At 41.1% G+C, this 15,379-nt stretch overlaps 1 protein-coding gene across 1 annotated transcript; it reads right to left on the bottom strand.

Annotated features, from left to right (window-relative positions):
* Nucleotides 1-7,705: 7,705 nt before the first annotated feature.
* TLR5 (toll like receptor 5) lies at nucleotides 7,706-15,038 on the bottom strand. The gene is made up of 2 exons (XM_030500251.1): nucleotides 14,715-15,038; nucleotides 7,706-11,293 (listed from the first exon to the last, which is right to left on the bottom strand). The coding sequence occupies exon 2, from the start codon at nucleotides 11,287-11,289 to the stop codon at nucleotides 8,704-8,706; it is 2,586 nt and encodes an 861-aa protein (XP_030356111.1). The 5' UTR covers nucleotides 11,290-11,293; nucleotides 14,715-15,038; the 3' UTR covers nucleotides 7,706-8,703.
* Nucleotides 15,039-15,379: the final 341 nt, after the last annotated feature.

The following is a 15,379-nucleotide window of genomic DNA, read 5'->3' as shown; positions in this document are numbered from 1 at the left end:
AAAAGATGAAGTGAGGCATGGAGAGGGTGATTTGCACAAGATTCCTTTAATGTTGTATTTATCCCTTTTACTTCAAGTTATTGGCTTCTCATACCATTCTTTACCTTTCATATAGTCTCTGCATCTACAATATGAATAGGTAGTGAGTTTGCAGGTATGGTGCCCTCTGGAGTAATGCAGCTCCCCTGTCTTCACACTGGAAACTTCTGCTAGCTTCAGATAGTATTTTCTTGCAGCTATTGTTGTTGGTAGTTCTTTTGCTTCTCTAGGTTCTTCAGCTCTTTCAAATCAGACTACAGATCTTTCACAACCTGTCTTCTCTTTCATGATTTGTTGCATCTAGGCTAGAAGAATTGCACAAAAATGGAAAACAAGGCAGAAAGCCCTGACTCAGGATTTAGGAACAAAAAAGAAGTAATTCCTTCATTATTTAAACTGACCAAGCCCGAGTCTGTTCTTCATCAAATCACATTCCAAATTACTCCTGATAAAGAATTGTAAAGACTGAACTGAGTGAAATACTCCAGTAGCTTTGGAGTAACCGATAGCCTACGTTTTCCTCTTGCTTGATGTGCCGCTGAAGAGTATCGAGGGATTTTTGTAAAGGTGCTCTGTGTTCTGGATTTCTCTTTGTTCCATACAAGCTTGTATCTCCCCTTGTGCCATGAGGTCTGTCAGGGGCAACACTGGCTGCTACAGCTGAAGACCGAGCTGTCATCTTTGGCAGGAAGAGTGCAGGGCAGACCTCAGAGGCATGAGGGAGGGCTGTGATTAATCAGAAATCTGGGTGGTGAGTATGGCAGACATACCATAATGGTCAATGGTTTGTAGAGCTTTCCTATCTTGTGTTTAATCACACACACATTCCTGCTGTGTGGTGTACGTGGCAGCTGTTGTCAGTCCTCACTCGTAACATGGTCCTTTCCTGGCTGGGTCAAAAGACGGTCCAGGGATGTTTGACAACATGGAACTAGGGAGGTTACACAAAGCAGTTTAAGTTTGGAATTAAAGCAGCTGACACTGAGCAGCTTCCAACAGGAGCAGTTGGAATGCATTCACTCTGCAGCTTGAAGGCTATTCTCCCTAGAAAAAGAGTGAGAAATTCAAGGCCTGCTTTCCAGGAGTGCTGAATGTTTGTGGCAGGAGGGCTGCAGGTGCCAACACTCTCATAACAAAGTAAGTGATTCACCCCGGCGTTTCTCACCATCCCAAAGTGAAGGCTGGGCGCATGGGCCTGGGGTTTTCCTTTCTGATGAGCAGTTGTGGGAGTGAATTCCAGAACATCAGATCTTCGGGAAAAGGAAGCGATAGTTGGGTAATGTTTGTTCATTTCTCGTACTTCCTACCATTAGTTGTCTCACCTTTTTTTTATTCACATTAAATTCTCAGGCTTCTTTGTTTTGAAACAACATATCCACATGGCTCATTCCAAAGCTTACTCATTTCACTGGTGAAATTTTAGTATCTTAAGAGTTCTCAAGAGAGAGTTCATGTGTTTAAAAATACTTTGCCTTCTCCCTATTCTCCCTACTCCATTGCTGGCATTCCCATAGGTGCATCTGCATCTGGGTTAGGCTAGAGGTCCTCCACTCTTTTCCTATTGTTCTTAACTTGCCCTCATCAGAAATACCAGCCCATGTGGCCACCTGAAAAGCTCCCAGTGAAATGCCCAGTGAATTCTTGCTCTGAGGCTCAGATCATTCCAAATTCACTGGCACTCAATGAATCTTCAAGTATCTTTTCTTTCCTGTAAAACTAATTCTGCCCCACATGGGCAGATAGTTCTGCAGACAAATAGAAGACTTTAGTTTTCAAAGTAATAAAACTGAATGTTGTAAAACTCATACAAACCAGAGCAAACAGACCTAACTGATTATCCTTTGTCAAACCTGAGTTCTCTTCCCAGTGCTGCCTATGACAAAAGGTATGAAACTATTCTGTCTTCCTCAATTCCTCCCTCTTTAAAGGGAAGATGATAAAATGCACATATCTTTATAAAGCACTTCTAGTTTCACTATTATTAATTTTACTATTACTACACATGTACCAAATATCTATGTTTTGATATTGCATCTAATCACAATGCTGAAATTACATTGCCAGTTCAATTTTTAGGAGCAGTGTCAAAAGATTTCATGATTTGAAGTACTTAGCTTTGGGTGGTAACATGAAAAGGTTACATAACCTGATATGTGCCATCCTAATGCAGAAACCCCCCTGCCATATCAAACTGTTGTTTTGTATGAGGATTCTGTTTGCTTCACTCCATCACTGCTCTGCATGGAAGAGAAGACTGATAATGCTGTTCTTATACTGTGCAAGTATGCATACAGGTGGCCAACCTGTGCAGTGATTGCCCATAAATCCATTTTTGCAACAGGCTGGTGACCTGGTAAGTATACTCGAAACAGCAGTGTAGTATTTGGGACACACTAAATAAAGAGTGAAGCTTTCGTTGGTACTTACTGATGTTTACATACCATGTAATTATTATCATTGAAAATCCTGACTTCCTTTCTTTGAACATAGTGTCTAAACAGGAAGAAGCCTCACCTTCCTGTTTGGAGAATTGTTAGTTTCAGAAGAAATAGATTTTTCTCTCTTATTGCAGTTTTCAAAGATTTTATTTTTAATACAAATGGAAAAGACAAACAATAGGCTATCTAAAAGGAAGGAAAACCACATGTCTGAAACAAACAGAGTCTGCTATGAATAGATAGTCTTTGCGCTATAAAATAACTCATGTCATCCCTATATACTGACTTCTGCATATTGGGAAAGGAAATGTAGACGTATTTTTGGCATGCACTACACTGTATATACACAATACAGATAGCAAAGTTAAGGTTAGAAAGGGAAGGGAAGCCTCCTGTCAATCTGTACAGACAGCAGGAAGGAATCATGCAGGAGCTGGATTGGTCCAACAATAATGGCACAAAAATTCCTGGTACCTGCTTGGCATCATCCAGCGTTCTCTGTGATTCAGGTCAGTGCTCACAGTGGCCTTCTGGGTACATCTCAGCTTCTAAACTTTGCTTTCGCAACTTTTGCTTAGTTGAAGGAAATACTGGTGGAGCAGCACCTGCAGTTCTGTTCCAGGTATATGGAATCTTTGGTGCCTGCAAGGGGCAGCGTGGTGGGACTGAAGACCAAGATGCTCAGCTTGTCTTTGTGAAGAAACAAACAGAAAATCGGTAACTAAACGCTATGTGTGGAAAAGTGCTTGTACCCAAAAGCAGAACGAGCTGTTTGGCATCCCAAAGGTGTTTGATACCTTCTCAGAGACTGACAAGCAGCCTAATGGAATAATCATCAGAAGAGGCCTTGTAAGGGCTGGGAAGTGTTCCTATTGTCACTTCTCCTTCAGCTTCTCTCCTATCACAGCTTATCTGGGCAACCTGTGCCAAGTGTCTCACCACTCTCATAGTGAAGAACCTCTTCCTAATATCTAATCTAAATCTCTCCTCTTTGAGCTTAAAGCCATTCCCCCTTGTCCTATAGCTACAGACCCTTATTAAAAGTCCCTCTCCAGATTTCTTATAGGCACCTTTAGGTATTGGAAGACTGCAAGTCTCCCCTGAGACTTAGTTTATTTCTTAAGGCCTTGGCTCTTGTATTCAGTGACTACATGAATATCCACCTTCCTATGATCATGAAGAAAGTGTAAAAATATGATCTTACAGGGTCAAATACCAGACATTTATAATTTTTTTTCCCTAAACTTTTGGATTTTCTACACTACTCTTCTGATTTCAGAAGCCTTATTTTCCAGAACTTACTGTATAGTGCAAAGAAACCTTGCAAGTATTTGTTACTCCTAGTCCTATTTTAAGTTAACTCTGTGTACTGTACTAGGGCACTACGTTTGGTTATATTTGTAAAGTCAGGCCCTAAAGATGTATCTTGTTCTTTGTCTTTGCTTGCTTCGGGTTTCCACTTCTCATGGAGCCCAAGTTCCCTTTGGATGGCAAGATGCTTAGACCACCACATGTACCCTTCCTAACTTTGCTGCTTTCCCAGAGATGGGCATGTGCTGCTTCTGCTCCATTTGCAGTGTCTTCACCACTCACTCCTGCCACTCAGCTGTGTACAGCTCGTCGTCTCTAAGTGTTTTGCCAGATATGAACCTTGCTTTGTGATTTAACAGGACTGCTGCTATTCACAGTTCCAGCAAGAAGAGAACACATTAAAGCCATTGTAAAATAATCAGCACCACATGAAATTGAGAAGGTGGGATCCAATAATCTGAAACCCAGATGGTCTCTGGCAGTGAGAAGTAGGAGAGCTGTCGTGCTGAAAAAGACCCAGAAGTCAGCAAATGAGCTGAGTTAATGATGTGACACAAAAATAGTAAATGCAGAGTGATTCTAAGCAACATATGTAGGAGTGTCCCCCCCAAGAGACTGAACATTCTGTAGTCTTATCTATGCTAGTGTTCTCCACGCAGGTAGTACAGCTGTTGTACTATGGAAGCAATGATGGATACTAACTGTAAATTAACAAGGTGATAGATCTACCAGCATGTGGAACAGTCTCTCTGAGGAAGAATTAGCAATTGGGATTAGCAAATATATAATTGGACAATACTTTCTGGGACTAATATACATGTCAGATGGGAGGGGAGAGGAGAAGCTTGATTTCACTGTATGTGGAAATAATAATAATGTAAAATGTGAAATAATATGTGAGCCTATTGTTGGCCTCCTATTCCTATAGGAATATATTTGTAGAATCTGGGTTCTGAGTGCTTTGATTTTGAGTAGGAGCCCATGCAAACTTTGGACTCTGCCAGGCTGGGTAGGTGTTGCTGTTGAACAACACGGCCTGCTTGCCCAGCTAGTGTTTCTAATATATGTTGCAATGGTGGAGGTAGTCTTTTACAGTTAAATATCTGAGCTGATACCATGGGGCACTGAGTCACTGTCCTCTGAATATTCCCTGTGCTGCTACTGCAAATAAATTCACTCGCTTCCGTCTTAATAGCTTGCTTTAGAGCCAGTGCCACACTTCACACCCTATTCTGGACACTCTCCAACAAGTTAATGTCTTTCACTGAGGAAGGTGAGTAAAACTGATGAGAGTATCCTTAACTAAGGAGCCATAAAATTCTAATAGAGCAGTAATGTTCCCAGTGAGCCTGAAAGGAATCTGATCAATAGTTATGAGGTTGAGGCTCAATTTATGACCTTAATTCATCAAGCATAGTCATTCTCCATTTCTGTACAGGATGCTTTTGTGGTTCCTGCTGAGCAGAGGAGTATAAAGTCTGCGTAAGCTCTTTCTTGACAATTCCCCAGGCTCTATCATTTAAGAATAGGAGACTCTACAGAGGTGGTGATCAAGGTCCTGTGATCTATTTGAAGTTGATTTGTCATTGTATAGGACAGACTGTACCAACTGCATTTGTTCTGAGAGGCTTGGAGTGGTTTCACAGTGTGTAAAAAAGAGAGTTATTTTGGATCTCTTAGAAATTTGGCACTGCAGTTATTCATATGCTCTCCAAAAAATCCTTTTACTGCCTTTTGTAGACCCCTTCCAATACAATTTGCAAGATGGGGGCTGGGCTACCTCTGTGTTTCTAAGCTGCCTCTGTGGTAGAAAGAAGTTTTCCCAGCTGCTCCTGAGACAGGTTTGATCTATTTAAGTTTCCAAAATGGAAAGGGAGGAGGCAAAGAATGAAATTTCATCCAAAGGTTTTATTACAACCTCCGTGTAAAAAGTCAGACCTTTCCAAAGACAGAAGTAAATGCAAGGTTTATGTAGCCACCTCCCACCAGTGGCACAAGCATGAAGTACATAGAAGCATGTCAAACAAAATAGAAAAGCTTTGGTTAAAGCCATCCCAGTAATCTCTGCATCTACTTGTCATTCCTGCATCCGTAGGCTAGCAGAAGTATCTGAAGTGATATAGGAATGTCTTATAAGAATACAATAAGGAATAAGCCCTGGAGAGGGCTCTCAATTAACACTTGACCAAAAATGTTTTGTGACATTCATTCAAATACAATTTCTTAAGTATGCTCTTAAAATTCCCCTCTCTTACAGTATATGCAGATCCATAGGCTAACAGCCTAGTCCTGCACATGAACTTCGTTGTACAGATCCATTCCGCTCTGCCTATCTGTCCGTGGCTTTAAGGGTTGCCTGTAAACATTTACAGTGGTTGTGGGGAAAAAAGGAAGATTGTACATTTTCATGGAGTTGAAATGCAGGTTCTGGCTTTTCTGGCAGCCCACGGGGGCTCTGGGAGGTCGAGGCTGCTGATTGTTCTTCAGACCTCCCTCTGCAGCAGCATTTTATGCCTAATGCCAGCAGCTGCAGTGGAGGGGAGGCAGGAGGATTTTAGGGAGCCCTAGCTGTTACCTGAGCCAACAGCGACACCCAGGGCCGCACCAGCACAGTCAATCCCATTTGAATCTGCTTCCCCACACCCCATGCCGCCTGGAAAACTTTCCAAAGTTTAGCCCTTTTCTGTTCCTGAACGACTACCCTAATTGGAAGGAAGCAATATTTTACTATCATAATTTTATCAATAGAAATCCTGTATACTGGGGCACTGAGAGTAAATTAGATCTGCCAGAGGCACATTTATATTCAAACAACTGCATTTACATGAAGTGGATTGTGTGTTTTCATCTCCATCAAAATACTTAAGATAGTACTATTAGTTTGCAGCTAAAGTCGACTTATGAACCCTCCCATTCCTGCTTCCTCACTAGTGAAAAATTCACTGAGGCCACACTGGAATTATTTTGGTAAACTTTTATTAAACAAAGGTATAAACTGAGCTGAACAGCACACTCAAGGAGTATGTGACCGTTGAAGTAAGAGGTGCAGGTTCTGTAACAGTGAACACAGAGTCAGGCTTTTATTAAAATGACCCTGAACAACCTCCTGGAGACAGATACCTGAACAAACAGTGGTAAAACGATTACAGAGGTACCAGGAAATAATGACTCTAGAAAAATCATAGAATCGTAGAATAGTTAGGGTTGGAAAGGACCTTAGGATCATCTAGTTCCAACCCCCTGCCATGGGCAGGGACACCTCACACTAGACCATGTCACCCAAGGCTCTGTCCAACCTGGCCTTGAACACCGCCAGGTATGGAGCATTCACAACTTCCCTGGGCAACCCATTCCAGTGCTTCACCACCCTCACTGTAAAGAACTTCTTCCTTATATCTAATCTAAACTTCCCCTGTTTCAGTTTGAACCCGTTACCCCTTGTCCTACCACTACAGTCCCTAACGAAGAGTCCCTCCCCAGCATCCTTATAGGCCCCCTTCAGATACTGGAAGCTGCTCTGAGGTCTCCACGCAGCCTTCTCTTCTCCAGGCTGAACAGCCCCAACTTTCTCAGCCTGTCTTCATACGGGAGGTGCTCCAGCCCCCTGATCATCCTCATGGCCTCCTCTGGACTTGCTCCAACAGCTCCATGTCCTTTTTATGTTGAGGAAACCAGAACTGTGCACAACACTCCAAGTGAGGTCTCACGAGAGCAGAGCAGAGGGGCAGGATCACCTCCTTTGACCTGCTGGTCACACTTCTTTTGATGCAGCCCAGGGTACGGTTGGCTTTCTGGGCTGCAAGCGCACACTGCCGGCTCATGTTAAGTTTCACATCAACCAACATCCCCAAGTCCTTCCCCTCAGGCTGCTCTGAATCTCTTCTCTGCCCAGCCTGTAGCAGTGCCTGGGATTGCCCCAACCCAGGTGTAGGACCTTACACTTGGCTTGGTTAAACTTCATAAGGTTGGCAATGTTTCACCAGAAGCAGAAAACCACCTTAGAATTCATCAGGACACAGGAGGAACAACACAAATTACACACCAGTTGTCTGTACTTTCCACTCCCAGGATGTGACAGCTGTCAGGCAGTCACTGCGCTATTGGCCGTGTCACTGGTGTACAGCCCACATGGCTGCTGAGGTAGCTTCTTGTTTGCTTTTCAAGCCCAGCATTGCTTCAGCTCTTTGGGAATACTTGTTCCTCTCTGCAGGGCAGGAGGCAGCACAACTGAAAAAGCACCAGGCTGGAATGGCAGCAAATGAAGTAGACCGATGATCCTCATTTTACCACCAAGCAGAGAAGTTGTGGAGGGGAAGGGGATGAATGAAGTTCAGAGTTTGTGTGTTCCAGTTGAGAAGCTGAGGCTAATTGAGTAGAAAAAGAAATGAAGTCTGTGTTACACCCATTTAAAGCATAAAGGTGCAAAGCACTGGTTCTACTTTGAAACAGAGCATGAAAAGTTACCGAGTTCAGAAAGCACAGGAGTAAGTAATCCATGAACCGATGGTCAGGCTAGGCCATATGTGAAATTGTACTTGGTCACTCCTGCACAGTACCATGGGCTCTGTTTAAAACAACAACCTTCTCTAACCGAAACAGACCTGTCAGTAAGTAGTACTTCAAAAATCAGGACTTTTAGTCTGAAGTCTTTAGTGTCTGAAGCTGAGCATCCAAAATGTGAAGCATCTGTGATTCATTTAATTCTTCTGAAAATGTGGGTTGTAGCCCATAAAATAATTGGACCTTCACATATTTGCTGGCTGCTTTCAAGCAGTCTCCGTGTTTAGTAGGATTTATACTGAAATAGTTATCTTTCTACCTGCTTTTCCAAGGAAAGATGAAGCCAACTTCTGTTTATTCCTACCATGGCACAGCTCGAAATGGGCTATTTAGAAAGCCAGTGGCACACATACTATCAATGTGAGAGTGTTGCTACAGTCTGCAGCTCTATAGCATTGGCTTTCCTTCGCACTTTCTTTTCCTTCAGAATTTGGCAAGAAAGGTTATTTAAAAACCAGTCCATATCTTGATAATCTTCAGGCCACCGCAGATAATGATTCCTTTGTAAGAAGTTTCGAATTGGTTTGTGTTTCATCAGTTGATATTGAGAAAGGGACCCAACCACTACCATAATGAGGACATCTTTCAGCTCACAAAAGTACCTGCTCTGGGCAAAATTAAAGGCTTCCACACACCATCCGTCTTTGAGAAAATGCCTGGTCACAATGCAAATTGTTTTCCTGCTGTTCCAAATGGCATCCCGAATATTGTTGATATGTTCTTCCCCAGGCAAGAAATCTCTTTCCTCAAAGCACAAGGTAAATCTATTTTTATCAAAATACTGTGAATCCAGGTGCTTCAGCAAAGAATTCTGGACCCATTCAAAGTCATTTTTGCTGTAGCACAAATATGCATCGTATTTGTATTCACTTTTATCTGCTACTTTTGGATGCCTGTCTATCACTTTTTTGATGATAGTTTTATACCAGACAAAACAAATCCCCTGACAGCGAGTAAAAATGATGACTGCCATCAGAAACATTAGAAGAGTGGTGGAGGTGAAGACAAATACTGAGAACCTGAGTTTCTGCTGGAGTTCATCTTCACTGCAACCATCATACGTCAGAGATGACAGTGGTACCCCTGCAAATGCAGGTGGGTATACACAGTACCTGTCAGACTCTGAGCCAGCTAGGGTTACGTTGGTTTCATTTAGCCACACTACTAGGCTCTTTAAAGTACAGTCACAAACATAGTTATTATGTGTTATATCCAGAATAGTCAAAGTCATAAAGACTTCAGGCTCAGGGGAAAAAAGCTGGTTTCCAGATAAGTTTAGGTTTGTTAGGCTTTGTGGGAAAAGCCCAGGAGAAAGATGAGACAATAGGTTGGAAGCTAGGTTAAGTCTTTTTAGGGATGTTAAACCTCTAAAAATCTCCTGTGGAAGAGCACTAAGGTAGTTGTTATTCAGATGTAGAACCTGAAGTTTGGACAGTCCCTTGAACACATCCAAACATAAATCTCTCTCCCACACAAGCTGTAACATATTTTCACCTAGATCCATATAGATTAACTGTTTGTTTTCTATAACATTATCACTTTTCACACAGTAGGAGAAGCGATTCTGTTTTAAGAAGATATACTGCACATCTGGAACTTTGAAAAGGATATACAGGTCACCCAGGTTTGCCAACCAATTTCTTTCTAATTCAAGGTATGTTGCTGCTAGTTTTTTGCCAGCTACGGACATTAGCTTATTGTCACCTAAAAAGGCAAACATCAGATGTGGAAAGGAAGGGAGCTTTTTAATGGCATTGTCTCGGAGATCAATTATTTTCAGACTTCCTAAGTTACTGAATGATTTTTCACCAATCATCCCGATATGATTTTGCTGTAGATCAATATACATGACACTATGTAGACCTGTAAAAGTATAATCGTACAACTCACCTAGAAGATTACTTGAGAGATTGAGAGTTTTTAGGTTTCCCAAGCCAAAAAACGCTTGCTTTTGGATTTGATTTATCTTGTTTTTGAAAAGGTTCAGCAATTCCAGACTACCAAGGTTTTGAAAGATTAAAGAATTGAGAGAGAAAATGTAACCATTTGAAATATCAAACAAACGAAGATCACTTCTTGCTAGTCCTGCAAATGTATTCTCATCTGGATTTTTGAAGTTGTTAAACCCAAATCCAGAACCCATTATATGAAAGCTAAACATTAAAGAACCTATTTGTGTCCCTTTAATGGCTGAAGAGAAAGCTTGGACTTTCTCTGTGCTCCAGCCATTGATACCAAGGTCTAGTGAGTTAAATGTAATATTTCTGAAAGGATTTGGGCATTTGGCCCACGTTGTTTCATCTGTCTTGTACAAATAATTCGAATTGAGGCTAAAAAATAAGAAGTGTTTTCCTTGGAAGCTGGTCAGGTTGCTCTCACACAGGTTGGATATCATGTTGAATTTCAGGTTCACAGTTTTCAAGGCTGTTAGATTATAAAACAAGGGATGAGGCCGAAGTCTTGTGATTTGATTCCCTGAAAGATCCAATTCTTCTAATGAGCTCAAATCTTGAAAGTAACGTTCCTCCAGGATGGAATCCCCAAGGTTGTTCTGAAACAGACGGAGTACAGCCAGACTTGGCAAGCCTACAAAAGCATCAAGATCCAGTTGAAGAATTCTGTTGTATCCCAAGTCTAAGATACGAAGGTTTGGCAGGTTCCTGAAAGCTCCTTTTCCTATGGTAACAGGATAGACATACTGCATTCCGATTTCCAACAGCAGCAAGTGCTCCAGCAGTGGAAACGAAGTTGCAGTCACTTGAGTGATGTAGTTGAAAGTTAGCAAAAGCTTCACTGTATCCTTTGGCACAATTGGAATATCTGTGAGGTTGCAGTAATAATATATGGAGACTTGGGCTTCTGAATAACAGCTTCTAAATGCATATACATTGCTAGTTAGTGATATTCCAAAGACAAGTACTAGCAGTTGACATAACATCATGAACCTATGTGAAAAAAGTGAAAATAGTAAGCATTAGTTCTGTAGTTGGCTATCTATGCAGTAAGTTGTAGAGCATGTTTTTAACAGTTGTAGAAAAAAAGACTAATGTCACACTAAAAATGACTAGTGATTTGGGATTTATCCTTTCTCTGAAGTCTAACAGGCATCACCTGATGGGCTGGCTGGTCAGAAGATGGGTGCCAAAGAGATGTGAGCACCTCCTACAACCTCAACAGTGACCCTCCTTTATGTACCTTCAGGGCAGCACCAAACCTCTACTAGGTAAGTGTGAAAATCTTGGCCTAACTATTTAATTTGTGTCTTGGAACTGATAATGCTGGTGTGTCAGCTTTACTCCTTAATCAGTTATCCAGACAGGTTTAACAGTTTGGGTTACCAAAGTACAGTGCAGTCATCCAGTCGTCTCAACAGAGCTCTTTCCCTGAGCACTCCCCTTGTGAGGGCAGATGTGATATTTGGAGTTCAGATTGCTGTCCTAACAGCCATGAACTTTTAAAAGGGGGACTCTGTCAGGGCTCCTGGAGCCTCAGGTTAACCCTGCAATGTGGAATTGGTTTTGAAAGGTTGTAATATGGTTTTGAAAACATAGGCAGGAGCGAGGCTAACAGAAAATGAGAAGAAAAATTGCAGTAGCCTGAAATTGTGCTGCAAGATTTCACATTTTATGAAAAACTAAATTGCCAGAACTGTAAATTCCTAAGTTACACAAAAAGGTGCATAACAACTCATGCAACTGACTGATGAATCCATTTATTAATTTATTCCCACTCTGGATTTTCCTGGCATTTTGCCATCTGTCTGCCTGTCTCTTTCTCTGAGACAAAAACCTCTTCTAAGCAAGGAAGGTCTTTATCAGTAAGCATGGTAAAGAACAGAGCAAATTATTAGCCCTAAAGTAGTTGTTTGTGTACTGTAGTTAAAAAAACCCTACTAACTAAGACTGCAGCCATCTGCTTCTGTTTTTAAAAAAGCATTTACTGAAATGAAATGACAACCCAGCTGAAGAATTTTTGTGACCTCCAGCACAATCTGCTTAAAAATCCTAAGTGTAAATTCTTGTGGAACCAAACCCCCAGTGGCCATCTAATGTCTGCAAAGTAAATCTGCTTCAGAGAGGAGAAAAGTTGGGCCTTGAGCCAGTAATTAAAACCAGGTAAACCCTAAAAATAATAATAAAGCACACTGCTAGAAACCACTATGATATTCCCATTGCAAATACCAAGTGAAAGAGCTAGCTAGTTTTTAGAGACTATCTGCTAAATAGGAAGTACAAGGATATTACAGTACTGTTGGATCTCATAACTGACACAATCTCACTGTACCTAATGTTTTTGGTGATGTTCTCAAAGTCATGTGGTTATTCTAAAACCTTAACTTGTAACAACTGTGACTACTAGGATGAGTCTGCAAATTTCCACCTCAAACATCAAGTGGGAAACACATATACCATATACCTTGCAACTTAAATAGAATCTTGTCATTTTTTAAGACAATTTCATGGGTTTGGGACAATATCTGATTTTTGAAAGCAAAGGAGATTACGAATATAGGTGAGAGTGCTGAATTCTGAAGTCCTGGCATTCAAATTTCATTAACATTTTGCCTCACTAAAAAATGTAGGATGTGCTGCAAAGAAAAACAGATTGCAGGCAGTGAGTATCAAAATTCTGTTAAGAGATTTTAACTGCATCTATAGGGAATAATTCCTAGTACTAGAAAATAACTGTGCTTTCTACCCTCTTCTACCTAGCATGCACTGTTAAAAGGGGACATTATAAACTACATAATGTTTGTCTTTGTGACTACAGAACATTGTAGCTTATTAAAAAAGACACAACTAAAAGTACAGCAGGTCATTTAAGACCTTGTTTACTTTTTATTTTTCTCTTTGCCTGAACCATGAAAACCAGACACCAGGCTTCCCTTTTATTGTTTGTTAAGTATTACAATGGTTCTTGTTGACACCGTAACATCAGAAGTTTAGCACAAACAGTTTTAAATTACATTTATCTTTCACATATTTAAATTTCCATTCCTTGTGTTTGCCCAAATACTGTGGCTGGTTTTTGAAGTTTGGGCAAAATCACAGCATCACCAGTAGCAATGAGAAACTGAAAGTACTTTGGCAGTAAAAATTTAATAGACATGTATCAACTTACCACCAGAAAAAGCTCAAAATGTTTGAAGTGGAAGAATTAGAAAACATTGGTTTTAAATTTAAAAATGTAGATTTGTTTTTAGTATTAGAAACTAAGTAAATGGTGATGTATTTCAAGCCATCTTTGCTTTTTATACTTACCTGCATTTTCATGTTCTTGTAAGTTCAAGAAGTCTCTAACAATCTCATAACAGTTGTTACATACTACCTCTGCTCTGGTTTGGTGACAAGGTTCATTGGTAAACTCTTTGCTTCCTCAATTTCTTCTGCATGAGTTACTACCTTTTCCCCCAAACTTGGCCTTCCATGAGCAGGAGGAGGATGCTGGCGGCAAGTAATACCTCTTAATGCTGGCATGAGGACAGCAAATACTTTTAATTTAACAGAATCCCTCCACGTAGCATCTTATACAACCCATCACCATTGTACATTAGCACCTAAAAGCTTTTGGGAAGAATATTCTTCCCACAAAATGACCATCACCCATTCAGTTACATGCCTGTGCATGGACATGGAGATGAAGGGATGTGTAAATGCATCATTCATTATTGAAAACTGGAGCAATGAAGTTTAGACAAGAGCTCATTATGGGGGATTTTTGTTTCCTTCTACCATATTGATGTCAGAGGGGAAAAGCAGTAAAGGGAAGGGGAAAAGGAGGAAGGGGAGGAAAAATGCAGCAAATGCTTTTGGGATGGAAAGTCCTAAGCAGAGTATGTTTCTGAGCAATGGAAAGAACTTTTGCAATGCAGGGTGGATATTATACCTAGATCTAAAAGCAGCGAGCAAGTGCATACAGAATGGAAATACTTTAGCTCTTGTCTCAGCCTCCTTGGGAAGTGTGTGTCTGGATCAGTGAAGCCTGATGCAGATACTCTGAGTCCTCTGGAACTGGCCCACACTATTGTATTAACTTCTTTTAAAACTCAGTTTTGTTAACTTGGTTTTAAATCACCTAGAAACCTCCACTAGCACAGCAAAAAGGAATGGAACTGACAGTACCCTAGAGGGGATGTTGTAGTAGTGCCTGCGTACATCCTAGTGCCTACAGACGCTGCCAGTAAGCAGGGCCTGAAGTAGCTGAAGGGGAGGACTAAGATTGTCTCCTTTTCAATGTACACAGGCCAGGAAAGAAGTTGGAGTAACAATTCTCCCATGGACAGTTGGAAAGCGCTTGCCATTCCCCTTTCCACACCCCCAACAAAAATGCACTGGAATCCACGTAAGTAAAGAATGGGTTACATACCTTGTTTTTGTCCCTGCTGATGGCTGGGAGTATTGGCTTGCATTTCAAGTGATCTGAAAGGAAAATTTCAGCCTCAGAAGTGGTTTTGTGCAGCATTCAGTAGTAGCGTGCTTGCTCTCTTCAGCAGCCTCCTGTGCTTCTACCACATAACCCTAAGTCAAATATGAACCAGCACACACCAGTGGAAATGAACAGACATGTACCAGATGTGCTTACAAAATAAGTAGTGGACCTAAATGGTTCTCAGCTGTCAGCCACAGGTTTTGGGGAACCAAGCAGCAGAGGTGCTGGCTATCTGGGTGGGCTCTAGAGAAGACCAGTCTGTTATAATCATGAATAAAGAGTTTAAATATATTTTCAATAACCTATTGTAGGGACCATGATACCCTCCCAAGTAGACTTTTCCTGGATGACAACTCAGTCAGCCACAGGACCTGTGCATATTGCTTGAAATAATGCCACAAACATGAAGTCGGGTGACCAAGAACACTGGTCATTTAGGTGTTTGGATGTGGTTGGTAGATAAAAAGGTAAAGACAGAGGTAAAGCTGGTAAATTATCCATTATCTGTACCAAAAAAAAGGTAACTTTTTTGCTTATGCTAATTTTTACAAAAACATGCAGGCCATTTTCTGTAGGTCACTGAATCACAGAGGAGCAGGGTA

This window comes from Strigops habroptila, chromosome 10 (assembly GCF_004027225.2).
Source record: "Strigops habroptila isolate Jane chromosome 10, bStrHab1.2.pri, whole genome shotgun sequence".
Taxonomy (NCBI): domain Eukaryota; kingdom Metazoa; phylum Chordata; class Aves; order Psittaciformes; family Psittacidae; genus Strigops; species Strigops habroptila.
This window is presented reverse-complemented; position numbering and strand designations above follow the sequence as displayed.

Coding starts and splice junctions, on each gene's coding strand:
- TLR5 (XM_030500251.1), bottom strand. CDS start 11,289: ATGATGTTATGTCAACTGCTAGTACTTGTCTTTGGAATATCACTAACT.